The 27,968-nt window shown below is 65.6% G+C and overlaps 1 protein-coding gene across 3 annotated transcripts in view; it reads left to right on the top strand.

Moving 5' to 3' along the window:
• LOC128823230 (phosphatidylinositol 4,5-bisphosphate 3-kinase catalytic subunit alpha isoform-like) overlaps positions 1-27,968 on the top strand; it is a 41,197-nt gene continuing 13,229 nt past the window's right edge. For 2 of the 3 annotated variants that reach the window (XM_054005395.1, XM_054005394.1), the window contains exons 1-15: positions 1-211; positions 3,860-4,112; positions 4,720-4,882; positions 4,966-5,175; positions 5,715-5,965; positions 6,789-7,031; positions 7,319-7,404; positions 7,559-7,664; positions 7,930-8,082; positions 14,777-14,911; positions 15,272-15,396; positions 15,910-15,991; positions 16,130-16,294; positions 19,628-19,731; positions 20,598-20,769. In XM_054005395.1, the coding sequence (XP_053861370.1) occupies positions 3,924-4,112; positions 4,720-4,882; positions 4,966-5,175; positions 5,715-5,965; positions 6,789-7,031; positions 7,319-7,404; positions 7,559-7,664; positions 7,930-8,082; positions 14,777-14,911; positions 15,272-15,396; positions 15,910-15,991; positions 16,130-16,294; positions 19,628-19,731; positions 20,598-20,769 (2,184 nt within the window). In that variant the 5' untranslated portion in view covers positions 1-211; positions 3,860-3,923. The remainder of the gene's footprint in view (positions 212-3,859; positions 4,113-4,719; positions 4,883-4,965; positions 5,176-5,714; positions 5,966-6,788; positions 7,032-7,318; positions 7,405-7,558; positions 7,665-7,929; positions 8,083-14,776; positions 14,912-15,271; positions 15,397-15,909; positions 15,992-16,129; positions 16,295-19,627; positions 19,732-20,597; positions 20,770-27,968) is intronic. The other variant, XM_054005396.1, reaches the window with a different exon arrangement.

A 27,968-nucleotide genomic window follows, 5' to 3' on the forward strand; every position in this document is an offset into this window, starting at 1 on the left:
GGGGGAAGCCAAACGGATCTGGCACAGAGCAATGTCTCTCTGTCTTCTCTCCTCCTGGCTCTAGCTGCTGGGGGGTGCGGATGGTTTGGCGTTGGGGGCTTGAATTGTTCAGTTCAGGGACTAAAAATCCTGTTTTGTTTTTGTTTCTCCCCCTTCTGGCTGTGGAGTCGGTCAGTGTCGCAAGAGAAAACCCACTAAAGGCACAGAGCATGTAAGTAGCCGGGGTCCCCCCTCTCTGGGGTGGGGTGGCGGGGGGGGAGAAAAGCCCTCAGGAACTTCTAGGGAGATCAGAAAGACAGGCTCCCCCCTCCCCACTTTTTCCTGTGCTCCCTGAGCAGAACGAAACAAAACGCAGGTCAGCGGGGGAAGAAAAGGTGGGGGGAGATTTGTGGGCTCAATCCAGTGCAGGCTGGCGTGGGGTTTCCTCCTTCCAGTGCTGGGAGCTGGTTTCGAAGGGGGCAGGGGATGCAGGGAGGCCAGGATGCTATCACCTGGGAGCTGCTGACAGATAAGAAGGGCCTGGGCTCATTGGGATTCAAAAAGTATTGGTTCCCCCCCCCCCCGCCCCACCACCATGCCTCCTCCTCCTCCGCCACTGAGCTGTCGGGGTGACCTTGGGCATGTCTCTTTGCCCCCCCAACCCCTTTTGTGCTGAGCTCACAGGGGTGGGGACTCTAGGTGTCCACCCAGCACACCAGGGGCCCTGATCTGAATCAGCCGGTGGGGGGGGGGGTCTGCAGCGGCCGAGCACAACGGGGGGCCCTGATCTCAGTTGGGAACGGGGCCAGGGGTGTGTGTCTCAAGCAGCAATTTTCATCGTCTGTCTCTCTCCGGTCATTCGTACTTCCTGCTTCTCTCCGGCTTTTGGGTCTCCGACAAGGGCAGAGGAATTCAGACACCTCTCAGCACTGCCGACAGGCCCGGAGGCAGACTGGGGACCTCCCCTCCCCCTTGTGTTGGGTGCTACAAAGATTCCCCCCCAACCTAGATTAGGGGCCCCCCATTGTGCCCCATGCTGCAGAGACACCGAGAGAGAGGCCCTGCCCAGTCCGCCCAGAGAAAGGTGCGATTACGCCCATTTTACTGCTGGGGGAAACTGAGGCAGGAGTCAGCAGGAATGACCCCGCAGCGGTTCCTGGGCGTGATCCCGCCGGAAGGGTTGGTAGGCTCCGGGGATGCGAAGGGTTAACCAGAAGGGGTTTGGAGGGGGTGGCATTTATACAATAAAAGGGGCGGTCTGGGGAATTTGTCTCCTCTTGGATGGATCTTGCCGCTTGCCGGGAAGTTTCAGCTTCTCTGCTCCGAGTGCCCGGCACAACAGGGCCCTGATCCCAGCTGGGGCAGGGTCTGTCTCTCGCCGTGTGTCTGGGCAGCACCTGGCACGACGGGCCCTGATCTCAGCTGGGGCAGGGCCTGTCTCTCGCCGTGTGTCTGGGCAGCACCTGGCACGACGGGCCCTGATCCCAGCTGGGGCAGGGCCTGTCTCTCGCCGTGTGTCTGGGCAGCGCCTGGCACGACGGGCCCTGATCCCAGCTGGGGCAGGGCCTGTCTCTTGCCGTGTGTCTGGGCAGCGCCTGGCACAACAGGGCCCTGATCTCAGCTGGGGCAGGGCCTGTCTCTCGCCGTGTGTCTGGGCAGCGTCTGGCACGACGGGGCCCTGATCTCAGCTGGGGCAGGGCCTGTCTCTCGCAGTGTGTCTGGGCAGCGCCTGGCACGACGGGGCCCTGATCCCAGCTGGGGCAGGGCCTGTCTCTCGCCGTGTGTCTGGGCAGCGTCTGGCACGACGGGGCCCTGATCCCAGCTGGGGCAGGGTCTGTCTCTCGCCGTGTGTCTGGGCAGCGCCTGGCACAACAGGGCCCTGATCTCAGCTGGGGCAGGGTCTGTCTCTCGCCGTGTGTCTGGGCAGCGTCTGGCACGACGGGCCCTGATCCCAGCTGGGGCAGGGCCTGTCTCTCGCCGTGTGTCTGGGCAGCGCCTGGCACGACGGGCCCTGATCCCAGCTGGGGCAGGGTCTGTCTCTCGCCGTGTGTCTGGGCAGCGCCTGGCACAACAGGGCCCTGATCTCAGCTGGGGCAGGGTCTGTCTCTCGCCGTGTGTCTGGGCAGCGTCTGGCACGACGGGCCCTGATCCCAGCTGGGGCAGGGCCTGTCTCTCGCCGTGTGTCTGGGCAGCGCCTGGCACGACGGGCCCTGATCCCAGCTGGGGCAGGGTCTGTCTCTCGCCGTGTGTCTGGGCAGCGCCTGGCACAACAGGGCCCTGATCTCAGCTGGGGCAGGGCCTGTCTCTTGCCGTGTGTTTGGGCAGCGCCTGGCACAACAGGGCCCTGATCTCAGCTGGGGCAGGGCCTGTCTCTTGCCGTGTGTCTGGGCAGCGCCCGGCACAACAGGGCCCTGATCTCAGCTGGGGCAGGGCCTGTCTCTTGCCGTGTGTCTGGGCAGCGCCTGGCACAACAGGGCCCTGATCCCAGCTGGGGCAGGGTCTGTCTCTCGCCGTGTGTCTGGGCAGCGCCTGGCACGATGGGCCCTGATCCCAGCTGGGGCAGGGTCTGTCTCTCGCAGTGTGTCTGGGCAGCGCCTGGCACGACGGGCCCTGATCCCAGCTGGGGCAGGGCCTGTCTCTCGCCGTGTGTCTGGGCAGCGCCTGGCACGACGGGCCCTGATCTCAGCTGGGGCAGGGCCTGTCTCTCGCCGTGTGTCTGGGCAGCGCCTGGCACGACGGGCCCTGATCTCAGCTGGGGCAGGGCCTGTCTCTCGCCGTGTGTCTGGGCAGCGCCTGGCACGACGGGCCCTGATCTCAGCTGGGGCAGGGCCTGTCTCTCGCCGTGTGTCTGGGCAGCACCTGGCACAACAGGGCCCTGATCTCAGCTGGGGCAGGGCCTGTCTCTTGCCGTGTGTCTGGGCAGCGTCTGGCACGACGGGGCCCTGATCTCAGCTGGGGCAGGGCCTGTCTCTCGCCGTGTGTCTGGGCAGCGCCTGGCACAACAGGGCCCTGATCTCAGCTGGGGCAGGGTCTGTCTCTCGCCGTGTGTCTGGGCAGCGCCTGGCACGACGGGCCCTGATCCCAGCTGGGGCAGGGCCTGTGTCTCGCCGTGTGTCTGGGCAGCGCCTGGCACGACGGGCCCTGATCCCAGCTGGGGCAGGGCCTGTGTCTCGCCGTGTGTCTGGGCAGCGCCTGGCACAACAGGGCCCTGATCTCAGCTGGGGCAGGGCCTGTCTCTTGCCGTGTGTCTGGGCAGCGTCTGGCATGATGGGGCCTGATCCCAGCTGGGGCAGGGTCTGTCTCTCATCATGTCAGGATTGAGGGGAATCAGGAGAGCTGGCAGGGGGAACACAGGCCTGGGGGCTGCGGGTCGGGAGTGATCTGCACCGGTGGAGCTGGTGGGGCTGCAGGTCGGGAGTGAGGGGCGCCGGCGGGGCTGGGGGCGGAGTGAGGGGCGCCGGCAGGGCTGGGGGGGCTGCGGGGCGGGAGCGAGGGGCGCCGGCGGGGTTGGGGGGGGCTGCGGGTCGGGAGTGAGGGGCGCCGGCAGGGCTGGGGGGGCTGCGGGTCGGGAGTGAGGGGCGCCGGCGGGGCTGGGGGGGCTGCGGGGCGGGAGTGAGGGGCGCCGGCGGGGTTGGGGGGGCTGCGGGTCAGGAGTGAGGGGCAGCGGCTGGGCTGGGGGGGGCTGCGGGGCGGGAGTGAGGGGCGCTGGGGGGGTTGCGGGGCGGGAGCGAGGGGCGCCGGCGGGGCTGGGGGGGCGCTGCGGGGCGGGAGCGAGGGGCGCCGGCGGGGCTGGGGGGGCTGCGGGGCGGGAGTGAGGGTCGCCGGCGGGGCTGGGGGGGCTGCGGGGCGGTAGTGAGGGGCATGTCCGCTCTCGCCGCAGGTGGCCCGGACGCCTGACTGCCGGGCTGGATGTCTAGCAGGGCCAGGGGTCCCCCGGCGCAGCCATGCCCCCGCGGCCGTCGTCCGGGGAGCTGTGGGGGCTGCACCTCATGCCCCCCCGGATCATGGTGGATTGTTGCCTCCCCAACGGCATCCTGGTCACCCTGGAGTGTCTGCGGGAGGCTGCGCTGCTGGGCATCAAACACGAGCTCTTCCGAGAGGCCCGGAAATACCCCCTCTTCCATCTGCTGCAGGTCAGCCGGACTCCTGGGTTCCAATCCTGGAGGGGGGGCGGGGTCTGAGCAGGGGGGCTGGGTTCTCTCCCCGGCTCTGGGAGGGGAGTGGGGGCTGGTGGTTAGAGCAGGGGGGGCTGGGAGCCAGGACTCCTGGGTTCTCTCCCAGGCTCTGGATGGGGGGAGTCGGGGCTGGTGGGTTAGAGCAGGGGGGGCTGGGGGGTTAGAACGGGGGGGTAGAGCCAGGACTCCGGGGTTCTCTCCCCGGCTCTGGGAGGGGAGTGGGGGCTGGTGGGTTAGAGCAGGGGGGGCTGGGAGCCAGGACTCCTAGGTTCTCTCCCTGGCTCTGGGAGGGCAGCGGGGGCTGGTGGTTAGAGCAGAGGGGCTGGGAGCCAGGACTCCTGGGTTCTCTCCCCGGCTCTGGGAGGGGAGTGGGGGCTAGTGGTTAGAGCAGGGGGGCTGGGAGCCAGGACTCCGGGGTTCTCTCCCCGGCTCTGGGAGGGGAGTGGGGGCTGGTGGCTAGAGCAGGGGGGGCTGGGAGCCAGGACTCCTGGGTTCTCCCCCGGCTCTGGGAGGGGGCTGACCCGTGGGGGTTCGGATCGCAGCGTCTGTGCCCTCCCCGCCCCAGGACGAATCCTCCTACATCTTCGTGGGGGTGACCCAGGAGGCCGAGCGCGAGGAGTTTTTCGACGAGTCCCGGCGGCTCTGCGACCTGCGGCTCTTCCAGCCCATCCTCAAGGTCATCGAGCCGGTTGGGAACCGGGAAGAGAAAATCCTCAACCGGGAGATCGGTGAGCGGGGCCGGGCCTAGATCTGGAGTGGGGGGCGGAGGGGGACTCCATCTGGTCTCAGCCCCCTCCTCCTGCCCTTCCAGGCTTCGCCATCGGGATGCCCATCTGCGAGTTCGAGCTGGTGAAGGACCCCGAGGTGCAGGACTTCCGCCGCTCCATCCTGGCCGTGTGCCGTGAGGCCATGGAGATGCGGGAGGCTGGCGGGCCCCACAGCCAGGCCCTCTACGTCTACCCCCCGAATGTGGAGTCCAGCCCCGAGCTGCCCAAACACGTCTACAACAAGCTGGACAAGGGTGAGGTGCTCCCTGGGGGTCTGCGCGCCGTGGGGCGGGGGAAAGGGGTCCCATGCTCCCTGTGGGTCTGCATGCCGTGGGGAAGAGGTCCTGTGCTCCCTGGGGGTCTGTGCGCTGTGGGGAGGGGGGAAGGAGTCCCGTGCTTTCCTGGGGGTCTCCGCGCCGTGGGGCGGGGGGAAGGAGTCCCGTGCTGCCCTGGGGGTCTGCGCGCCGTGGGGCGGGGGAAAGGGGTCCCATGCTCCCTGTGGGTCTGCATGCCGTGGGGAAGAGGTCCTGTGCTCCCTGGGGGTCTGTGCGCTGTGGGGAGGGGGGAAGGAGTCCCGTGCTGCCCTGGGGATCTGTGTGCCGTGGGGCGGCAGGAGGAGGGCTGTGTGATCTGAGTGCCATGGGCAGAGGCAAGTGGGAGGTGTGGGCAGTGGGGCAGGGGCCAGGGGCAGTCCCAGGGTGGGGGCAGTGTCTGGATCCCATGGAGTGGAGGAGGTGGGTCTGGGGCGAGGGGCATAGGGCGACCCCCCAAGTTTCGCTGTCCCCCCCCCCAGGCCGGCTGATGGTGGCCGTGTGGGTGATCGTGGCCCCACACCTGGACAAGCAGAAGTACACGCTGCAGGTGCCGCACGACGCACTGCCCGCGCAGCTCATCGCCGACGCCATCCGCAAGCGGAGCCGCAGCATGCACCTGGCGCCCGCGCAGCTCCAGCGCTGCCTACAGGAGTACCGGGGCCAGTACCTGCTCAAGGTGTGCGGCGCCGACGAGTACCTGCTGCACGAGTGCCCGCTCAGCCAGTACAAGGTGAGGGGCCCGGGGCCCCCACTCCGCCCTGCGACCCCCCGGCTCCGCCCTGTGACCCCCGGCCCGCTCAGCCAGTACAAGGTGAGGGGCCCGGGGCCCCCACTCCGCCCTGCGACCCCCCCGGCTCCACCCTGCGACCCCCCCGGCTCCGCCCTGTGACCCCCGGCCCACTCAGCCAGTACAAGGTGAGGGGCCCGGGCCCCCCCCCGGCTCCGCCCTGCGACCCCCCCGGCTCCGCCCTGCCCTGCGACCCCCCCGGCTCCGCCCTGTGACCCCCCCCGGCTCCGCCCTGTGACCCCCAGCCCGCTCAGCCAGTACAAGGTGAGGGGCCCGGGGCCCCCACTCCGCCCTGCCCTGCGACCCCCCCGGCTCCGCCCTGCGACCCCCCCCGGCTCCGCCCTGTGACCCCCCCCGGCTCCGCCCTGCCCTGCGACCCCCCCCGGCTCCGCCCTGTGACCCCCGGCCCACTCAGCCAGTACAAGGTGAGGGGCCCGGGCCCCCCCCGGCTCCACCCTGTGACCCCCCCCGGCTCCGCCCTGTGACCCCCCCGGCTCCGCCCCGCCCTGCGACCCCCCGGCTCCGCCCTGCGACCCCCCCCGGCTCCGCCCTGTGACCCCCCCGGCTCCGCCCTGTCCTGTGACCCCCCCCGGCTCCGCCCTGTGACTCCCCCCGGCTCCGCCCTGTGACCCCCGGCCCGCTCAGCCAGTACAAGGTGAGGGGCCCTGGGACCCCCACCCTCGGCATGGGATCCCCAGCTGGGCTCTGCGCCCCCGGCCTGGCCCCGGGTCCCTGTGGAAACGCTCTCTCTCTCTCCCCGCCCCAGTACATGAGGAACTGCATCGCCGTGGGGCGCCTGCCCCACCTCATGCTCATGTCCAAGGAGAGTCTGTACAGCCAGCTGCCGGCCAACGTCTTCCTGCTGCCCTCCTACGCCCGCCGGGCCGGGCCCTGCACCCACGCCAACGGGGACCCGCCCGCCAAGTCCCTCTGGTCCGTGCCCAGCCTGCTGCACATCCGCGTGCTGTGTGCCACCTACGTCAACGTCAACATCCGCGACATCGACAAGGCGAGGCCAGGGCCCGGACGCCTGGGTTCTCGCCTGGCTCTGGGAGGGGAGTGGGGGCTGGGGGGTTAGAGCGGGGGGGCTGGGAGCCAGGACTCCTGGGTTCTCTCCCCAGCTCTGGGAGGGGGGTGGGGGCTGGTGGTTAGAGCAGGGGGGCTGGGAGCCAGGACTCCTGGGTTCTCTCCGTGGCTCTTGGAGGGGAGTGGGGGCTGGTGGGTCAGAGCAGAGGGGGGCTGGGAGCCCGGACGCCTGGGTTCCCTGGCATGATGGCTTTCTCTCCCCTTTCCCAGATCTACGTGCGGACGGGGATTTACCACGGTGGGGAGCCCCTCTGCGACAACGTCAACACTCAGCGCGTTCCCTGCTCCAACCCCAGGTAGCGGGTGGGGCGGGGACTCAGCGGGGGGCACTCTCCCTCTGCACTCTGCCTTGGCCCCAGCGCCCTGCTGCAGGGCCGCCGGGAGCAGGCTGGGGGGCTCCCCCTGCCCTGCCCGCCGCCTGAGACCCCAACCTGTGTCCCTCTCCCCCAGGTGGAACGAATGGCTCTCCTACGACATGTACCTCGCAGACCTGCCCCGCGCCGCCCGCCTCTGCCTCTCCATCTGCTCCGTCAAGGGCCGCAAGGGGACCAAAGAGGTCGGGGAACTGGCTGGCTCCGGGGGGCGGGGAATGGGGTAGGGGCCTGTCCCCTCTGGGGGGCATTGGCTCCCACCCGGCCCCAGGGCATGGACTGGCTGGCTCAGGGGGGCGGGGAATGGGGCAGGGACCTGTCCCCTCTAGGGGGCGCTGGCTCCCACCCGGCCCCAGGGCATGGACTGGCTGGCTCAGGGGGGCAGGGAATGGGGGGCAGGCTGGCTGTGACCCCCCCATGGTCTCTGTCATCCCGTCCCCCCCCCGGCAGGAGCACTGCCCCCTGGCGTGGGGGAACGTCAATCTCTTTGATTACAAAGATACCTTGGTGGCTGGGAAGATGGCGCTCAACCTGTGGCCAGTGCCCCACGGCCTGGAGGACTTACTGAACCCCATCGGTGTGGGGGGCTCGAACCCCAACAAGGTGAGTGTTTTCCTGCTTCCCCCCAGCTCTGCCGGTGCCCCTCACTCCCAACCTGCAGCCCCTGCCCCCGCCCAGCCCTGCCCCCCCAGCTCTGCCGGTGCCCCTCACTCCCAACCCGCAGGCCCTGCTACCCCAGCCACGGGTCCCCTCTCTGTCCATCCCGTACCCCAGTGGGGTATCAGGCTATGAACCCCCTCCTCGCCTCTCGGCAGCCATAAGCCCCTCTCATGGTATTGCAGCCGACTTCTCCCCCTCCCCCACCTGGAGGTGGCAGCTGGCTGTTAGGGTAGGGCCTACTCAAAATGCACTAGGCCAAAAAGATCAACCTAAGTGCTTAGTGTGACGGAGCAGGGAGCAGGGCAGATTTGACCTGGGAATGTTGCAGGGGGATTGCAGTGGGGATGTGGGACTTCCCTTGAAGGAAGCTACCTGAGCTGTAACCTGAGCCAGGAACGGGGGTGGGGAGAATTAACACCTTCTGCCCGGGAGACTGAACAAAGGAGAGGAGCAGCTGGAGGAGTTTTGGTTTGGTTTCAGTTTTGGGCTGGGTGGTGCAACGCAGGGAACCCCAAGCTGGGGTCTAAGCTCCCTGAACCTCCCAGAGGGACCTAATTGAGGGGGTCTGGTCGTACCTACACGCTCTGCTTGAGACGGTGTTCCTGTCCTTAAATAAACCTTCTGCTTTACTGGCTGGTTGAGAGTCGCAGTGAATCTCGGGAAGAGGGGTGCAGGGCCCTGACTCCCCCACACTCCGCAACAACTGGTGGCAGCGGCGGGATCTACTGCACCCCGTGGACGGCGCTTCCTGCAGTAAGTGACTGGGGAGCAGTAAAACGAAGGGGGATTGACGGGGACCAGGCCGGCTGAAGAGTGGGAGAGAGACGGTTATTACCCCTGGGAGTGTGTGACCAGCGAGAAGGACTTTTGCAGTAACAGGGTCCCCCGGGGGGATCGCAGCGAGTGGTCCCAGGGGCGGAGGAGTCTGCCGCTCGACCCTGGCAGAGAGGCGGTGACCTCGAGAAGGGCTGGCACACTAGGGGTCCCCCTGGGAACTGTGGGGAGCTGTGAGCACACAGGCCGGTGAGTGGCCAGCAGGAAGATATATGCCAAGCGGCTTAAGAGCGACCTGGTGGAGCTGTGCAAGCAGAGGTGGCTGCGCATTGGGAGGCTCACCAAAGAACAGCTCATTGCCCAGCTGGAGGCGGAAGATCGAGCGAATGAACTGATCCCTGTGTCTCAGGGAAGCAGCCTGGCAAATGCAGCGCAGGCACCAGTGTCTGTCCCAGCTGGGAGTGGTCAGCCGTCTGCTGAGGGCTTCCCGAGACCCCTCCTTCCTATGCCTAGGGGAAGGGGGGGGAGGAGCCCAGCAAATACCGAAGGCGCCGTGGCCCCCCCGGCCAGCAGGGGACCCTCCCGGCGAAGCTCGCCGGCCAGCAGAGGATCCTCCCGGCGACGTTCGGCATCCGTGGAGCGAAATTGGCTGGAATGGGAGAAAGAGCTAAAACTGAGAGAGCTGGAGGATCGTGAACAACAGAGACAGCATGAACGGGAGGAGAAAGAGAGACAGAGACAGGAGAATGAGAGACAGAGACAGCATGAAGAGAGACAGAGACAGCATGAAGAGAGACAGCGTCAGCATGACCTGGAACTGGCGAGATTGAAGGGCAGTGAACCCCCGGCTGCGGTGAGTGAGGGGGGACCCAGGACTGCACGGAGCTTTGATAAGTGCATCCTGCCCCCACGCAAGGAGGGGGAGGACATGGATGACTTCCTGGAGGCCTTTGAGACGGCCTGCGAGCTGCACCGGGTTGATCCCGCGGACAGACTCCGGGTCCTTACCCCCTTACTGGACCCCAAAGCCGTGGCATTGTACCGCCAACTGGGAGAGGCAGAGAAAGGGGACTACGAACTATTCAAAAAGGCCCTGCTACGTGAGTTTGGGCTGACTCCTGAGATGTACCGGGAAAGGTTCCGGAGTCAAGATAAAACCCCTGAGATCTCATATCTGCAACTAGCCGTCCGCATGGAAAGATACGCCAGCAAGTGGGCTGGTGGGGCCCAGACGAAGGAGGACCTGATTAAACTGCTGGTACTGGAGCAACTGTATGAGCGGTGCCCATCTGACCTGAGGCTGTGGTTGGTGGACAGAAAGCCAGAGAACCCGCGACACGCCGGGCAGCTGGCTGATGAGTTTGTAAAGAGCCGGTCAGGGGGTGGCAGGGAGGAGCCCCAAAGGAACAGGCCCGCCGCGATGCAGAGAGAGAGTCACCCTGGGACCTCCCAAAGGGGGAATATGGGGAATCCCCTCCCACGGGTAATGGCCAGCATCAGGGACAACCGACCGGCTCGAGGGGACCCACGGGACCTGAGCTGCTATTACTGCGGCCGAAGAGGCCACGTTCGGGCCCAGTGCCCCAAGCTCAAGGACAGACTGAACAGACCGAACCCGCACCGGGTTAACTTGGTAGAGGCCCAGACGGACGAGGGGCAGGCTTCCCACGCAAGAGGGGCTGGCAGCTTATCAACTGCTCAAGAGAGAGAAGGGCCCCCGGCCAGCTTCTCTGGGGGGCCAGATGCTCCGGATTCAAAGTTCTCCGTTTACAGGGTTGGCGCGGGGCTGTCCCTGCGGAGCGAGTGCCTTGTTCCCCTGGAGGTGGATGGGAAGAAAGTTTATGGATACTGGGACACGGGCGCAGAGGTGACACTGGCCCGGCCCGAGGTGGTGGCCCCAGATCGGGTGGTGCCCAACACCTTCCTGACCCTGACCGGGGTGGGCGGGACCCCATTCAAGGTTCCCATAGCGAGGGTACATCTGAAATGGGGGGCCAAGGAGGGCCCCAAGGACGTGGGAGTGCACCACCATTTGCCCACTGAGGTGTTGATGGGGGGGAACCTAGAGGACTGGCCAAGCAGCCCCCAGACCGCCTTAGTCGTGACCCGTAGCCAGAGCCGGCGAGGGGCACTACGCCCTGACCTTGGGAAGGATGTCCCACCGGAGGCATCGAACCCTTCCCGGGTGGGGAGGGAACACCCAAGGACAGGCCACGGGGTGGCTGGGGCTTCCGACCCAGCCGATGACAGGGAGCAGGTCCCCATCCCTTCCCCAGCCGCCGAGTTCCAGGCCGAGTTGCAGAAGGACCCCTCCCTGCGGAAGCTAAGGGGCCTGGCTGACCTCAGTGTGGTACAGACCATGAGGAGAGGATGCAAGGAGAGGTTCCTGTGGGAGAAGGGGTTCCTGTACCGAGAGTGGGCTCCCCCGGGGGAAGTGGAGTCGTGGGGGATCAGGAGGCAGCTGGTGGTTCCCCAGAAGTTTCGCCACAAGCTACTGTACCTGGCCCATGACATCCCTCTCGCAGGGCACCAGGGGATCCGGCGCACCAGGCAGAGGCTGCTACAGAACTTTTACTGGCCCGGGGTCTTCACCAACGTCCGGCAGTACTGCCGATCCTGTGACCCCTGCCAGAGGGTGGGGAAGGCCCGGGACAAGGGGAAGGCAGCATTGAGACCTTTGCCCATCATAGAGGAGCCTTTCCAGAAGGTGGCCATGGACATAGTGGGACCTCTCAGCAAGACGACCCGGTCTGGGAAGAAATACATCCTGGTGGTGGTAGATTTCGCCACCCGCTACCCCGAGGCAGTGCCCTTATCGTCCATTGAAGCAGACACTGTGGCGGATGCGCTGCTGACCATTTTCAGCCGAGTGGGGTTCCCCAAGGAAGTCTTGACGGACCAAGGGTCCAACTTCATGTCGGCCCTACTCCGGTGCTTGTGGGAGAGATGTGGGGTCCGGCACAACTGGGCCTCAGCATATCACCCCCAATCCAACGGGCTGGTGGAGAGGTTCAATGGGACGCTAAAAATGATGCTGAAAACATTTATGAATCAGCACCCGCAGGACTGGGACAAGTACTTACCTCACCTGCTGTTTGCGTACAGGGAGGTACCCCAGGAGTCTACCGGGTTTTCGCCTTTCGAACTGCTATATGGAAGGCGGGTAAGGGGGCCCCTGGACCTGATGAGAGACGAATGGGAGGGGAAGGCCACTCCTGACGGAGAGTCGGTGATGGAGTATGTCCTGACCTTCAGGGAACGACTTGCCGAGCTCATGGGCCTGGCCAGGGAGAATCTGGTCAGAGCCCAGAGGAAGCAAAAGGTCTGGTATGACCGCACAGCACGGGCCCGCGCCTTCGCCACTGGGGATCAGGTGATGGTCCTCATCCCCGTGAGGAAAAACAAACTCCAGGCCGCCTGGGAAGGGCCCTTCAAGGTTGTCAAGCAACTAAACGAGGTAAACTATGTGGTGGAGCTGTCGAACCGGGCACACCACCACCGGGTGTACCATGTGAATATGATGAAGCCATATTATGACAGGGGGAATATGGTGTTGGCCGTGTGTGGACAGTGGGAGGGGCAGGGAGATGACCCTTTAGTAGATCTATTCCCTGGGACAAGAGTTGGCTTCCCCCTGGAAGCAATTCCCCTCTCTGATCGGCTAACCCCTGCCCAGCGAGCTGAGATCGGAGGGGTGCTGCATCTGTACCAGCAGCTGTTTTCCAACCAGCCTGGACGCACTAATCTGACTGTCCACCGGGTGCAGACAGGATCGCACCCGCCTATAAAATGCTCCCCCTTCCGAGCCACAGGGAAAACTGCTCAGGACCTGGAAAGAGAGGTCAATGACATGCTGGCTTTGGGGGTGATCCAGCCGTCTTCCAGCCCTTGGGCCTCGCCGGTGGTGCTGGTCCCCAAAAAGGACGGGTCGATCCGGTTCGGAAGCTCAATGCCATCACTGTAGCCGATGCCTACCCCATGCCCAGGCCGGACGAGCTCCTAGACAAGCTGGGAGGTGCTCGGTACCTTACCACCATGGATCTTACAAAGGGCTATTGGCAAGTGCCGCTGGATGCAGATGCCAGGCTGAAATCGGCCTTTGTCACCCCTCTGGGGCTCTATGAGTTCCTGACCCTGCCCTTCGGCCTCAAGGGAGCGCCGGCCACCTTCCAGCGCCTGGTGCATCAGCTACTGAGGGGGATGGAGAGTTTTGCCGTGGCGTATATCGATGACATCTGTGTCTTTAGCCAGACCTGGGAGGACCACATATCCCAGGTTAGACAAGTGCTGGACCGACTCCAGAAGGCTGGGCTGACCGTAAAACCGGAGAAGTGCAAGGTGGGGATGGCTGAGGTATCCTACCTAGGCCACCGGGTGGGAAGCGGCTGCCTAAAGCCGGAACCAGCCAAAGTGGAGGTGATCAGAGACTGGCCCGCTCCTCAAACCAAAAAGCAGGTCCAAGCCTTTATTGGGATGGCAGGGTACTATCGGAGGTTCGTGCCCCACTTTAGCGCCATAGCCGCCCCCATCACTGAGCTGTGCAAGAAGGGGAAGCCAGACAAAGTGGTCTGGACCGAGGAGTGCCAGGAGGCTCTCCGGGCGCTGAAGGAGGCTCTGGTCAGTGGCCCAGTTCTGGCAAACCCAGACTTTGACAAGCCCTTTATGGTGTTCACCGACGCCTCAGACACAGGACTGGGGGCGGTGTTAATGCAGGAGGATGAAAAGGGGGAGAGACACCCCATCGTGTACCTGAGCAAGAAGTTGCTACCCCGGGAGCAGAACTACGCGGCCATCGAGAAGGAATGCCTGGCCATGGTGTGGGCCCTCAAGAAACTAGAGCCATATCTCTTTGGGCGTCACTTCACCGTGCACACCGACCACTCTCCCCTGACCTGGCTGCACCAGAAGAAAGGAGCCAACGCCAAGCTCCTGAGATGGAGCCTGCTCCTGCAGGATTATGACATGGACGTGGTCCATGTGAAGGGACGTGACAACCTGATAGCGGACGCATTGTCCCAGAGAGGGAGCCCTGAACTTCCCCAGGTCACTGGTCAGAGTGACCCCGCTCAGTTCAGTCTCGAAGGGGGGAGAGATGTGACGGAGCAGGGAGCAGGGCAGATTTGACCTGGGAATGTTGCAGGGGGGTTGCAGTGGGGATGTGGGACTTCCCTTGAAGGAAGCTACCTGAGCTGTAACCTGAGCCAGGAACGGGGGTGGGGAGAATTAACACCTTCTGCCCGGGAGACTGAACAAAGGAGAGGAGCAGCGGGAGGAGTTTTGTGTTTAGTTTCGGTTGGGGCTGGGTGGTGCAACGCAGGGAACCCCAAGCTGGGGTCTAAGCTCCCTGAACCTCCCGGAGGGACCTAATTGAGGGGGTCTGGTCGTACCTACACGCTCTGCTTGAGACGGTGTTCCTGTCCTTAAATAAACCTTCTGCTTTACTGGCTGGTTGAGAGTTGCAGTGAATCTCGGGAAGAGGGGTGCAGGGCCCTGACTCCCCCACACTCCGCAACACTTAGAAACATCTGCTGTGAAACCGTAAACTCGCCTCAGTGGTGCGGTCTCCCAGACATCACAGTAGGGCCTACGTAAATACACAGGGTCTGCATGATCTGGCTATTAAAGTAGGGCCTACGTAAAAACACAGGGCCGGCATGATCTATGACATAAAGCTATGTAATAAGTGCTACAGTAATAGATCCACATGGCCCTCTTGCGTGTTATTGTAGGGCCTACATAAATTGGAAGGGTCTGAGCACATGGTTTTTGTGGTGCTTTGCTGGGGGCCGGGAGTCCCCTTTAGATGGGGTTGGGGGTGCCTAGGGTTCTGACCCCCTTTTCACTCCCCACCTCCCCCCACCAGGAGACCCCCTGCCTGGAGCTTGAATTCACCTGGTTCAGCCACGCGGTGAAATTCGCCGATGAGGCACAAATTGAGGATCACGCGAACCGGAGCATGTCACGGGAGCTGGGCCTCAACTGCTGCCTCACGGGGCTGGTAAGGGGGGGGTCCTCCCCCTCTGGGGGGCGCTGGCTCCACCCGGCCCCAGGGCGGGGACTGGCTGGCTCAGGGGGGCGGGAATGGGGCAGGGGCCTGTCCCCTCTAGGGGGCGCTGGCTCCACCCGGCCCCAGGGCGGGGACTGGCTGGCTCAGGGGGGCGGGAATGGGGCAGGGGCCTGTCCCCTCTAGGGGGCGCCGGCTCCCACCCGGCCCCAGGGCGGGCACTGGCTGGCTCAGGGGGGTGGGGAATGGGGCAGGGGCCTGTCCCCTCTAGGGGGCGCTGGCTCCCACCCGGCCCCAGGACGGGGACTGAGGACACTGGGTGTTTTGGGGGACCCCCCCCCCGTTTCCCTGCAGAGCAACCGCCTGGCCCGGGACAGCAGCCTGCAGGAGAACGAACTGGAGCAGCTTCGGAGCATCTGCCACCGCGACCCCCTGTCGGAGATCACCGAGCAGGAGAAAGACTTCCTCTGGAGGCATCGGTAGGCAGCCCGGAAGCCTGGGTTCTCTCCCCGGCTCTGGGAGGGGCGTGGGGGCTGGTGGTTAGAGCAGGGGGGTGGGCGGGGAGCCAGGACTCCTGGGTTCTCTCCCCGGCTCTGGGAGGGGAGTGGGGGCTGGTGGTTAGAGCAGGGGGGTGAGCTGGGAGCCAGGACTCCTGGGTTCTCTCCCGGCTCTGGGAGGGGAGTGGGGGCTGGTGGTTAGAGCAGGGGGGTGGGCGGGGAGCCAGGACTCCTGGGTTCTCTCCCCGGCTCTGGGAGGGGAGTGGGGGCTGGTGGTTAGAGCAGGGGGGGCTGGGAGCCAGGACTCCTGGGTTCTCTCCCCGGCTCTGGGAGGGGAGTGGGGGCTGGTGGTTAGAGCAGGGGGGTGAGTGGGGGCTGGTGGGTCAGAGCAGGGGGGGCTGGGAGCCAGGACTCCTGGGTTCTCTCCCCCATGTGGTGGGGGTTGAGCAGGGGGTTGGGGCACACCTCAGATGCCCCCCCCAACTCTCGTTGCAGCCATTACTGCGTCAACATCCCAGAGACGCTGCCCAAGCTGCTGCTGTCCGTCAAGTGGAATTCGCGGGACGAGGTGGCTCAGGTACCTGGGACCCCCCCGGTGCTCCCCCTCTAGCCGGATCCGAACCCCGGGGGTTGGCGGGAGCAGTTTGGCGCTCTCTGCGCCCAGTGGCCGGGAGTTCTGCCAGCCCCGCCAGCCTGTGTCTCTCCCGCCCCCCAGATGTACTGCCTGCTGCGGGAGTGGCCCCTCATCGCGCCGGAGCTGTCCATGGAGCTGCTGGACTGCAACTTCCCTGACCCCCGCGTGCGGGACTTCGCCCTCAAGTGCCTGGCGCAGGGGCTGACGGACGACAAGCTGAGCCAATACCTCATCCAGCTGGTGCAGGTCCCGCCGCGCCGCCCCGGCAACGCCGCCCTGCCCTCGGCAACGCCCGGCAATCCCTGTCCTACCCCCGGCAACCCCCAGCAACCCCCGTCCTGCCCCCGGCAACGCCCGCCCTGCCCCCGCGCCCCCCGGCAACCCCCGCACAGCCCCTGACAACGCCCACCCTGCCCCTGGCAACGCCCGGCAACCCCCGTCCTGCCCCCAGCAACACCCGTCCTGCCCTCGGCAACGCCTGGCAATCCCCGTCCTAGCCCCGGCAACCCCCGTCCTACCCCCGGCAACGCCCGGCAACCCCCGTCCTACCTCCAGCAATGCCTGGCAACCCCCGTCCTGCCCCCGGTAACGCCCATCCAGCCCCCGGCAACGCCCGTCCTACCCTCGGCAACGCCCGTCCTGCCCCCGTCAACGCCTGCTCTGCCCCGTCAACGCCCGACAACCCCCGTCCTGCCCCCGGCAACGCCCGCCCTGCCCCCGCACCACCCCGGCAACCCCCGTCCTGCCCCCGGCAATGCCTGTCCAGCCCCAAGCAACCCGGGTCCTACCCCCGGCAACCCCCGTCCAGCCTCCGGCAACCCCCGCCCTGCCCCCGCGCCACCCCGCCCTGCCCCCAGCAACGCCTGTCCTGCCCCCGCGCCGCCCCGGCAACCCCCGTCCAGCCCCAAGCAACCCGCGTCCTGCCCCCGGCAACCCCCGTCCAGCCCCTGGCAACGCCCGGCAACGCCCATCCAGCCCCTAGCAACGCCCGTCCTGCCCCCGGCAACCCCGTCCTGCCCCCGGCAACGCCCAGCAACCCCCGGCAACGCCCGGCAACCCTCGTCTTCCCCCGGCAACGCCCGTCCTGCCCCCGTGCCGCCCCGGCAACACCCATCCTGCCCCCGGCAACCCCCGTCCAGCCTCTGGCAACCCCCGTCCTGCCCCCGGCAACGCCCGGCAACCCCCATCCTGCCCCCGGCAACCCCCGTCCTACCCCTGGCAACACCCGGCAATGCCCGTCCTGCCCCCGGCAACGCCCGTCCTGTCCCCGGCAACCCCCGTCCTACCTCCAGCAATGCCCGGCAACCCCTGTCCTGCCCCCGGCAACCCCCGTCCTGTCCCCGGCAACCCCCATCCTCCCCCGCCAACCCCCGTCCTGTCCCCCGCGCCACCCCAGCAACCCCCGTCCTGTCCCCGGCAACCCCCGTCCAGCCCCCAGCAACCCCTGTCCTGCCCCCAGCAACCCCCGTCCTGCCCTCGGCAACGCCCGGCAATCCCTGTCCTACCCCCGGCAACCCCCGGCAACCCCCGCCCTGCCCCCGGCAACCCCCGTCCTGCCCCCGTGCCGCCCCGGCAACCTCCGTCCTGACCCCGGCACCGCCTGTCCAGCCCCAAACAACCTGGGTCCTGCCCCCGGCAACCCCCGTCCAGCCTCCGGCAACCCCCGTCCTACCCCTGGCAACGCCCGGCAACGCCCGTCCAGCCCCCAGCAACCCCCGCCCTGCCACCCCGGCAACCCCTGTCCTGCCCCCGCGCCACCCCGGCAACCCCCGTCCAGCCCCTGGCAACCCCCGTCCTGCCCCCGGCAACCCCCGTCCTGCCCCCAGCAACGCCCGCTCTGCCCCGGCAACGCCCGCCCTGCCCCAGCAACCCCAGTCCTGCCCCCAGCAACCCCCGTCCTGCCCCCGCGCCGCCCCGGCAACACCCGTCCAGCCCCAAGCAACCCCGTCCTGCCCCCAGCAACCCCCGTCCAGCCTCCGACAACCCCGTCCTGCCCCCGTCCTACTCCCGGCAACCCCCGTCCTGCCCCCGGCAACCCCAGTCCTGCCCCCGGTAACGCCCAGCAACCCCCGTCCTCCCCCCGGCAACGCCCGGCAACCCTCGTTCTCCCCCGGCAAAGCCCGTCCTGCTCCTGCGCCGCCCCGGCAACACCCATCCTGCCCCCGGCAACCTCTGTCCTGCCCCCGCGCCGCCCCGGCAACGCCCGTCCTGCCCCCGGCAACGCCCGTCCTGCCCCCGGCAAGCCCCGGCCAGCCCCCGGCAACGCCCGCCCTGCCCCTGGCTACGCCCGGCAACCCCCATCCTGCCCTCGGCAACGCCCGGCAATCCCCGTCCTACCCCCGGGAACCCCCGTCCTACCCCCGGGAACGCCCGGCAACCCCCGTCCTACCTCCAGCAATGCCCGGCAACCCCCGTCCTGCCCCCGGCAACGCCCATCCAGCCCCCGGCAACCCCCGTCCTTCCCCCGGCAACGCCCGGCAACCCCCGTCCTGCCCCCGGAAACCCCCGTCCTGCCCCCGGCAACGCCCATCCAGCCCCCGGCAACCCGCGTCCTGCCCCCGGCAACGCCCGGCAACCCCCGTCCTGCCCCCGGAAACCCCCGTCCTACCCCCGCGCCGCCCTGGCAACCCCTGTCCTGCCCCCGCGCCGCCCCGGCAACCCCCGTCCAGCCCCAAGCAACCCCTGTCCTGCCCCCGGCAACTCCCGTCCTGCCCCCGGCAACGCCCGTTCTGTCCCCGCGCCGCTCCGGCAACGCCCATCCTGCCCCCGGCAACCTCTGTCCTGCCCCCACGCCGCCACGGCAACCCCCGTCCTGCCCCCGGCAACACCCGCCCTGCCCCCGGGAACTCCCGGCAACCCCCGTCCTACCTCCAGCAATGCCCGGCAACCCCCGTCCTGCCCCCAGCAACGCCCATCCAGCCCCCGGCAACCCGCGTCCTGCCCCCGGCAACGCCCGGCAACCCCCGTCCTGCCCCCGGCAACCCCCGTCCTACCCCAGTCTTGCCCCCGCGCCGCCCCGGCAACCCCTGTCCTGTCCCCGGCAACGCCCATCCAGCCCCAAGCAACCCCCGTCCTGCCCCCGGCAACCCCCGTCCAGCCTCCGGCAACCCCCGTCCTGCCCCCGGCAACGCCCGTCCTGCCCCCACGCCGCCCCGGCAACCCCCGTCCTGCCCCCGGCAACCCCCACACCGCCCCCGCCCCGCCCCGGCAACGCCCGTCCAGCCCCAAGCAACCCCCGTCCTGCCCCCGGCAACCACCGTCCTGCCCCCGGCAACCCTCGTCCTCCCCCGGCAACCCCCGTCCTGTCCCCGGCAACCCCCACGCCGCCCCCGCCCCGCCCCGGCAACCCCCGTCCTGTCCCCGGCAACCTCCGTCCTGCCCCCTGCGACTCCCGGCAACCCCCGTCCTGCCCCCGCGTCGCCCCGGGAACCCCCGTCCTGCCCCCGGCAAGCCCCGTCCTGCCCCCCGTGGTCCCTGGCAAGCCCCGGCCGCGCCCCACCTTGTCCCCTGTGGCCCAGTGCCCCCCGCAGGCCGGGAGGGGTCCGTGCGGCTGAGCCTGGCTGTCTGTCTCCCCGGCAGGTACTGAAGTACGAGCAATACCTTGACAACCCGCTGGCCCGGTTCCTGCTCCGCAAGGCTCTGACCAACCAGCGCATCGGCCACTTCTACTTCTGGCACCTCAAGTGAGGGGCTGCGGGTCGGGAGTGAGGGGCACCGGCTGGGCTGGAGGGGCTGCGGGTCGGGAGTGAGGGGCACCGGCCGGGTGGGGGGCTGCGGGTCGGGAGTGAGGGGCACTGGCGGGGCTGGGGGCTGCGGGTCGGGAGTGAGGGGCACTGGCCGGGTGGGGGCTGCGGGTCAGGAGTGAGGGGTGCCGGCCGGGTGGGGGCTGCGGGGCGGGAGTGAGGGGTGCCGGCCGGGTGGGGGGCTGCGGGTCGGGAGTGAGGGGCACTGGCAGGGCTGGGGGGGCTGCGGGTCGGGAGTGAGGGGCACCGGCAGGGCTGGGGGCTGCGGGTCGGGAGTGAGGGGCGCCGGCCGGGCGGGGGGCTGCGGTTCGGGAGTGAGGGTGCCGGCCGGGTGGGGGCTGCGGGTCGGGAGTGAGGGGCACTGGCAGGGCTGGGGGCTGCGGGTCGGGAGTGAGGGGCGCCGGCCGGGTGGGGGGCTGCGGGTCGGGAGTGAGGGCGCCGGCCGGGTGGGGGCTGCGGGTCGGGAGTGAGGGGCGCCGGCCGGGTGGGGGGCTGCGGGTCGGGAGTGAGGGCGCCGGCCGGGTGGGGGCTGCGGGTCGGGAGTGAGGGGCGCCGGCCGGGTGGGGGGCTGCGGGTCGGGAGTGAGGGGCGCCGGCCGGGTGGGGGGCTGCGGGTCGGGAGTGAGGGCGCCGGCCGGGTGGGGGGCTGCGGGTCGGGAGTGAGGGCGCCGGCCGGGTGGGGGGCTGCGGGTCGGGAGTGAGGGCGCCGGCCGGGTGGGGGGCTGCGGGTCGGGAGTGAGGGCGCCGGCTGGGTGGGGGGCTGCGGGTCGGGAGTGAGGGGTCACGTGCCTGTGGCGCCCCCCGCAGGTCTGAGATGCACAGCAGGACAGTGAGCCGGCGGTTCGGGCTGATGCTGGAGGCGTTCTGCCGGGGCTGCGGGATGTACCTGAAACACCTCAACCGGCAGGTGGAGGCGATGGAGAAACTCATCAACCTGACGGACACCCTGCGGCAGGAGAAGAGAGACGACACCCCGAAGGTACCGCCCGGCCGGCGCCCCTCACTCCCGACCCACAAACCCCCCGGTGCCCCTCACTCCTGACCCGCAGTGTGATGATGGTCCCCGTGGGTCACTCAATCAGGGTGACCTGCAAACAGAATGGGGCAGACAAACCCCAAACGCTGGGGGATTTTCCAATACTGAGATTTACCAGCACAGCCTCTGTATTACCTCCCTGGTTACTCAGACACCCAAACAACGCAGTTCCCTTAAAGTGCCCGGCCTCCGTCCAGACACATGTCAGATATGATGATTGTCACGGAGTCCCCGGGCGATGCTCTGGAACTGCTCCCCACAAAACCAGTCAGGACTCTGGGGAGCCTCCTCTCCCTCGGAGCAGACTGTCTTCGGGGCAAGAACCTCACACGGCTTCACCTCCTGGGTCTCTCCTGGGAGCATTCAGCATCTGCCCCTCCGTGCGCTTCCCACAGCGAGTCCGCCCAGGCGGGGTCCTGGGGAAGCCAGAGGGCCCTGCACCCCCACTTCGCAGTCAGTCGTGACTCTCAGCCAGCCAGTAAAACAGAGGTTTATTAGATGACAGGAACACGGTCTAAAACAGAGCTTGTAGGTCCAGCGAACGGGACCCCTTGGCCGGGTCCATTCTGGGGCGCAGCGAGGCAAACCCACGTCCGCCCTCACTCCCCGTCCCCAGCTAGCCCCAAACTCCCACCTCCATCCAGCCCCTCCTTCTCTGGGCTTTGTCTCTTTCCCGGGCCAGGAGGTCACCTGATCCCTTTGTCTCCAACACCTTCACTTGGCACCTTTGCAGAGGAGGGGCCCAGGCCATCAGTTGCCAGGAGACAGAGTGTCGGGCATTTATGTACCCTGGCCCTTTGCTCTGCAGCAACCAGACACCCTGATCCCACCCCCTAGATACTTGAGAACTGCATAGGGGAAACTGAGGAAAACATTAAGAACATTCCCACTTTGTCACATCTCTCCCCCCTTCGAGACCGAACTGAGCAGGGCACTGCAGCCAGTGACCCAGGGAAGTTCGAACCCACCAACGTTCCCATGGATGCCCCAACATCTCTCCCATTCCTTGGTGGGAGTTACACCAGGCTTGTCCAGTTTCGTTCCCTCCCTTAGTTCGAGTGCGCTTGATGGCTCTCGCAGGCCGCATGTGGGAAGGTGTATGCGGCCCGTGCCCTTTTCCCACCCCAATACCCCTGGGGTTCAAATGGGACTGGGTCTTCTCCCAGCACTTTGGTCTGGAGGCTGTGATTCGGGCTCTCTTGGTTAAGAGCCCCTATCTTGACCTTGGCCAGCTCTGGGCTGGGGCAGCCGCTCCCCACCTTGTGGCCCAGATACAACACCTCTGTCATCCCCACCTTACACTTTCCAGCTTTTACCGTCAGTCCTGCCTCTTTGAGGCAGCCCAGCCCCCTCTTCACCTGGGACACATGTGTCACGGAGTATTGGGGGACTCAGGGCCCTGCACCCCCGGCTTCCTGCGATTCACCATGACTCTCAGCCAGCCAGTAAAGCAGAAGGTTTATTTGGATGACAGGAATACAGTCCAAGACAGGTCTTGCAGGCACAGACAACAGGGCCCCCCTCAGTTAGGTCCAGCTTGGGGTCCCAGGGCATGCCAGCCCACCCCCCTTTGGGGGGTCAGAGCCATCTCTGCCTCCCAGCCATCTCTCCAGCCTCCCTCCAGCCTGCTTCCAGCCCTCTGCTTTCCACGACCCTTCCCACAGCCTTTGTTCAGTTTCCCGGGCTAAGGAGTCGCCTCGCCTTCAACCCCTTCCTGGGTTCTCATGTTACACACTCAGGTATGCGCCCTCGGGCAGATCCCATCCTACAATGCAGACTATCCCAGCACACTCCCCTGTCAGCATTCACAGACCACAGTGAGAACAGGCCCAGTTCGTCACATCTCTCCCCCCTTCGAGACCGAACTGAGCAGGGTCACTTTAGCCAGTGACCCGGGGAAGTTCGAACCTACCCCCGTTCCCATGGATGCCCCCGCATCCCTCCCATTCCTTGGTGAGAATTACACCAGGCCCCTCCAGTTTCACGCCCCCCCTTAGGTCGGGGTGCTTGATGGCACTCGCAGTTCGCATGTGGGAAGGTTTATGCGGCCTGTGCCCTTTTCCCACCCCCATACCTCTGGGGCTCCAACTGGGCTGTGGTCTTCTCCCAGCGCTCCAGTCTGGAGGTCTGTGCTTTGGGCTCTCTTGGTTTAGAGCCGCCCTTTTAACCTTGGCCACCCTCCGAAAAGGCTCCTCTATGCTGGGCAAGGGTCCTAAAGCCATTTTCCCCTTGTCCCGGGCCTTCCTCCCCCTCTGACAGGGGTCACAGGATCCGCAGTACTGTCGGACAGTAACAAAGACCCCAGGCCAGTAAAAGCTCCGTAGCAGCCTCTGCTGGGTACGCCAGGTTCCCTGGTGCCCTGAGAGGGGAATGTCATGGGCCCGGCACAGCAGCTGGCGGCGATACTTCTGGGGTACCACCAGCTGCCTCCTGATCCCCCCTGACTCCATTTTCCCTGGGGGAGCCCATTCTCGGTACAGGAACCCCTTCTCCCACAGGAACCTTTTCCGGCCACCTCGTCCCATGGTCTGTACCGCATTGAGGTCGGCCAGGTCCCTTATCTTCCGCAAGGAGGGATCTCTCTGTAACTCGGCCTGGAACTCAGCAGCTGGGACGGGGATGGCCACCTGCTCTTTCTCGCTCGCTGGGTCCGAAGCTGCAGCCTCCCTGAGCCGTGTCCCTGGGCGTTCCCTCCCCACCAGGTTAGGGTCCCGCGCCTCAGGCAAGGCACCCCCGCCCAAGGCCAGGGCGCAGTGCCCCTCGCCGGCTCTGACCGCGGGTCACAACTAAGGCGGTCTGGGGGCTGCTGGGCCAGTCCTCTAGGTCCCCCCCCATCAACACCTCAGTGGGCAAATGGTGGTGCACTCCCACGTCCTTGGAGCCCTCCTTGGCCCCCCATTTCAGGTGTACCCTCGCTACGGGAACCTGGAATGGGGTCCCGCCCACCCCGGTCAGGGTCAGGAAGGTGTTGGGCACCACCCGATCTGGGGCCACCACCTCGGGCCGGGCCAGTGTCACCTCTGCGCCCGTGTCCCAGTAACCATAAACTTCCTTCCCATCCACCTCCAGGGGAACAAGGCACTCGCTCCGCAGGGACAGCCCCGCGCCAACCCTGTAAACGGAGAACTTTGAATCCGGAGCATCTGGTCCCCCAGAGAAGCTAGCCTGGGGCTCTCCTCCCTCCTTAGCAGGTGGTACCCTGCCAGCCCCCCTTCCCTGGGAATGCTGCCTCTCGCCGGGCTGGGTCTCTACCCAGTCAACCCTCTGTGGGTTCGGCCTGCTCCGTCTGTCCCTGAGCCTGGGGCACTGGGCCCGTATGTGGCCCTTTTGGCCACAGTGGTAGCAGCCCATGTCCCATGGGTCCCCTTGAGTGGGTCGGATGGTCCTGATGCCGGATGTTCCCCTCTGATGGGGTTTTTCTGTATTTTCCCACGGGGAGGTCCCATGGTGACTCTCTCTCTGCGTTGTGGTGGGATTGCTCCTTTGGGACTCCTCCCTTTTATCTCCTGACCGGCTCTTTACGAACTCATCGGCCAGCCGGCCTGCCTGTCGCGGGTTCTCTGGCTTTCTGTCCACCAACCACAGCCTCAGGTCAGATGGGCACCGCTCATACAGTTGCTCCAGTACCAGCAGTTTGACCAGGTCCTCCTTCGTCTGGGCCCCATCAGCCCACTTGCTGGCGTATCCTTCCATGCGGGCGGCTAGTTGTAGATATGAGATCTCAGGGGTTTTATCCTGACTCCGGAACCTTTCCCGGTACATCTCAGGAGTCAGCCCAAACTCTCGTAGCAGGGCCTTTTTGAATAGTTCGTAGTCCCCTTTCTCTGCCTCTTCCAGTTGGCGGTACAATGCCACGGATTTGGGGTCCAGTAAGGGGGTAAGGACCCGGAGTCTGTCCGCGGGATCAACCCGGTGCAGCTCGCAGGCCGTCTCAAAGGCCTCCAGGAAGTCATCCATGTCCTCCCCCTCCTTGTATGGGGCCATGATGCACTTATCAAAGCTCCGTGCAGTCCTGGGTCCCCCCTCACTCACCGCAGCCGGGGGTTCGCTGCCCTTCAATCTCGCCAGTTCCAGTTCATGCTGACGCTGTCTCTCATTCTCCTGTCTCTGTCTCTCTTCATGCTGACGCTGTCTCTCATTCTCCTGTCTCTGTCTCTCTTTCTCCTCCCGTTCATGCTGTCTCTGTTGTTCACGATCCTCCAGCTCTCTCAGTTTTAGCTCTTTCTCCCATTCCAGCCAATTCCGCTCCACGGATGCCGAACGTCGCCGGGAGGATCCTCTGCTGGCCGGCGAGCTTCGCCGGGAGGGTCCCTTGCTGGCCGGGGGGGTCACGGCGCCTTCGGTATTTGCTGGGCTCCTCCCCACCCTTCCCCTAGGCATAGGAAGGAGGGGTCTCGGGAAGCCCTCAGCAGCCGGCTGACCACTCCCAGCTGGGACAGACACTGGTGCCTGCGCTGCATTTGCCAGGCTGCTTCCCTGAGACACAGGGATCAGTTCATTCGCGCGATCTTCCGCCTCCAGCCGGGCAATGAGCTGTTCTTTGGTGAGCCTCCCAATGCACAGCCCCCTCTGCTTGCACAGCTCCACCAGGTCGCTCTTAAGCCGCTTGGCATACATCTTCCTGCTGGCCACTCACCGGCCTGTGTGCTCACAGCTCCCCACAGTTCCCAGGGGGCCCCCTAGTGTGCCAGCCCTTCTCGAGGTCACCACCTCTCTGCCAGGGTCGAGCTGCAGACTCCTCCGCCCCTGGGACCACCCGCTGCGATCCCCCCGGGGGACCCTGTTACTGCAAAAGTCCTTCTCGCTGGTCACACACTCCCAGGGGTAATAACCGTCTCTCTCCCACTCTTCAGCCGGCCTGGTCCCCGTCAATCCCCCTTCGTTTTACTGTTCCCCAGTCACATACTGCAGGAAGCGCCGTCCACGGGGTGCAGTAGATCCCACCTCTGCCACCAGTTGTCGCGGAGTATCGGGGGACTCTGGGCCCTGCATCCCCGGCTTCCTGCGATTCACCATGACTCTCAGCCAGCCAGTAAAGCAGAAGGTTTATTTGGATGACAGGAATACAGTCCAAGATAGGTCTTGCAGGCACAGACAACAGGGCCCCCCTCAGTTAGGTCCATCTGGGGGTCCCAGGCATCCCAGCCCCCCTTGGGAGGTCAGAGCAATCCCTCCTCCCAGCCATCTCTCCAGCCCGCTTCCAGCACTCTCCCTTCAGCGACCCCTCCCACAGCCTTTGTTCAGTTTCCCCGGCCAAGGAGTCCCCTGGCCTCCAACCCCTTCCTGGGCTCCCATGCTACACGCCCAGGTATTCGCCCTCGGGCAGACTCAGACTCCCATCCCCCAATGCAGACTATCCAGCCACACTCCCCTGTCAGCATTCACACACCCCAGCAAGAACAGTCCCAGTTCATCACACGGGGATGCCTGGCTACTGCTCCAGCTGCTCCCAGATCCTCTTGTAGCCCCGTCTGGGTCAGGATTCTGCTCCTTAGAGCGGTCCTCGTCCTCCAGCTGCACGATTCACTGGGCCTTGGTGAACTTCCCAATGCGTAACCCTCTCTTTGCACAGGATCACAATGTCCTTCTTATGGAGATGGTGATAGGCCATCACTCCGCTGTTCCCAAGTTGCTTTGGACTCACAGCCCCATGTGCTCTCAGCTCCCCCTGGTTTCCAGGAAGAACCCCTAGTGTGCCAGCCCTTCTCGTGATATCACCTCTTTGCCAGGGTCGAGCTGCAGACTCCTCCGCCCCTGAGACCGCTCGCTGCAATCCCCAGGGGAACCCTGTTACTGCAAACGTCCTTCTCGCTGGCCCCCTGAAACCGTCCCTCTCTGAGCTTCAGCACGCCTGGTTCTCGGTATCCCCCCTTCGTTTTACTGCTTCCCAGTCACTTACTGCAAGAAGCGCCATTCACGGGGTGCCGTACATCCCACCTCTGCCACCAGTTGTCACTGAGTCCCCGGGCGATGCTCTGGAACTGCTCCCCACAAAGCGGGTCAGGACTTTGGGGAGCCTCCTCTCCCTCGGAGCAGACTGTCTTCAGGGCAAGACGCTCACACGGCTTCACCTCCTGGGTCTCTCCTGGGAGCATTCAGCATCTGCCCCTCCGTGCGCTTCCCACAGCGAGTCCGCCCAGGCTGGGTCCTGGGAAAGCCAAAGGGTTCTGTACCCCCCACTTCGCAGTCAGACGTGACTCTCGGCCAGCCGGTAACACAGAGGTTTATTAGATGACAGGAACACGGTCTAAAACAGAGCTTGTAGGTCCAGCGAACGGGACCCCTCGGCCGGGTCCATTCTGAGGCGCAGCGAGGCAAACCCACGTCCGCCCTCACTCCCCGTCCCCAGCTAGCCCCAAACTCCCACCTCCATCCAGCCCCTCCTTCTCTGGGCTTTGTCTCTTTCCCGGGCCAGGAGGTCACCTGACCCCTTTGTCTCCAACACCTTCAGTTGGCACCTTTGCAGAGGAGGGTCCCAGGCCATCAGTTGCCAGGAGACAGAGTGTCGGGCATTTATGTACCCTGGCCCTTTGCTCTGCAGCAATCGTACACCCTGATCCCACCCCCTAGATACTTGAGAACTGCATAGGGGAAACTGAGGAAAACATTAAGAACAGTCCCACTTTGTCATAATGATGATTCCTGAAAATCTGATCTCATCATATACAAGAAAAGGATCTTCCGATCCCAAAGGAGCAGCCACACCCCCAGATCCAATGATAACTTAGATCTTACCCCAAATCCACACTTAGAGCCAATAATTGTCAAGTAAACTCACATGTATTAAAAAAGAGAAGAGAGAGTTGGTTAAAAGATCCATCTCCAGACAGACGTGAATTCAGTTCTTGATGTCCAGATACGTTGCGGAGATTAATTTATAGTTGCCAAAAGTCCTTTTAGAAACAGTCCAGAGGTTACAGTCCAATGTCCATGTTCAGGGCGACTCCAGTCAGAGACTGGGGATCTCAATCCTTGTGGCTCAGGGTTTCCCCCCTCTTGAAACCCGAAGCCGATCGGAGATATGGGGGTGGGGGGTAATCAGAGCCTATATAAGAAAAAGCCCCAAATATCGGGATGATCCCTATAAAACCGGGACATCTGGTCACCCTACTTAGAGATGAAGCAGGATCGTGTCCCGGGGT

This window comes from Malaclemys terrapin, chromosome 15, assembly GCF_027887155.1.
Source record: "Malaclemys terrapin pileata isolate rMalTer1 chromosome 15, rMalTer1.hap1, whole genome shotgun sequence".
In the NCBI taxonomy this organism is placed as follows: Eukaryota; Metazoa; Chordata; order Testudines; family Emydidae; genus Malaclemys; species Malaclemys terrapin.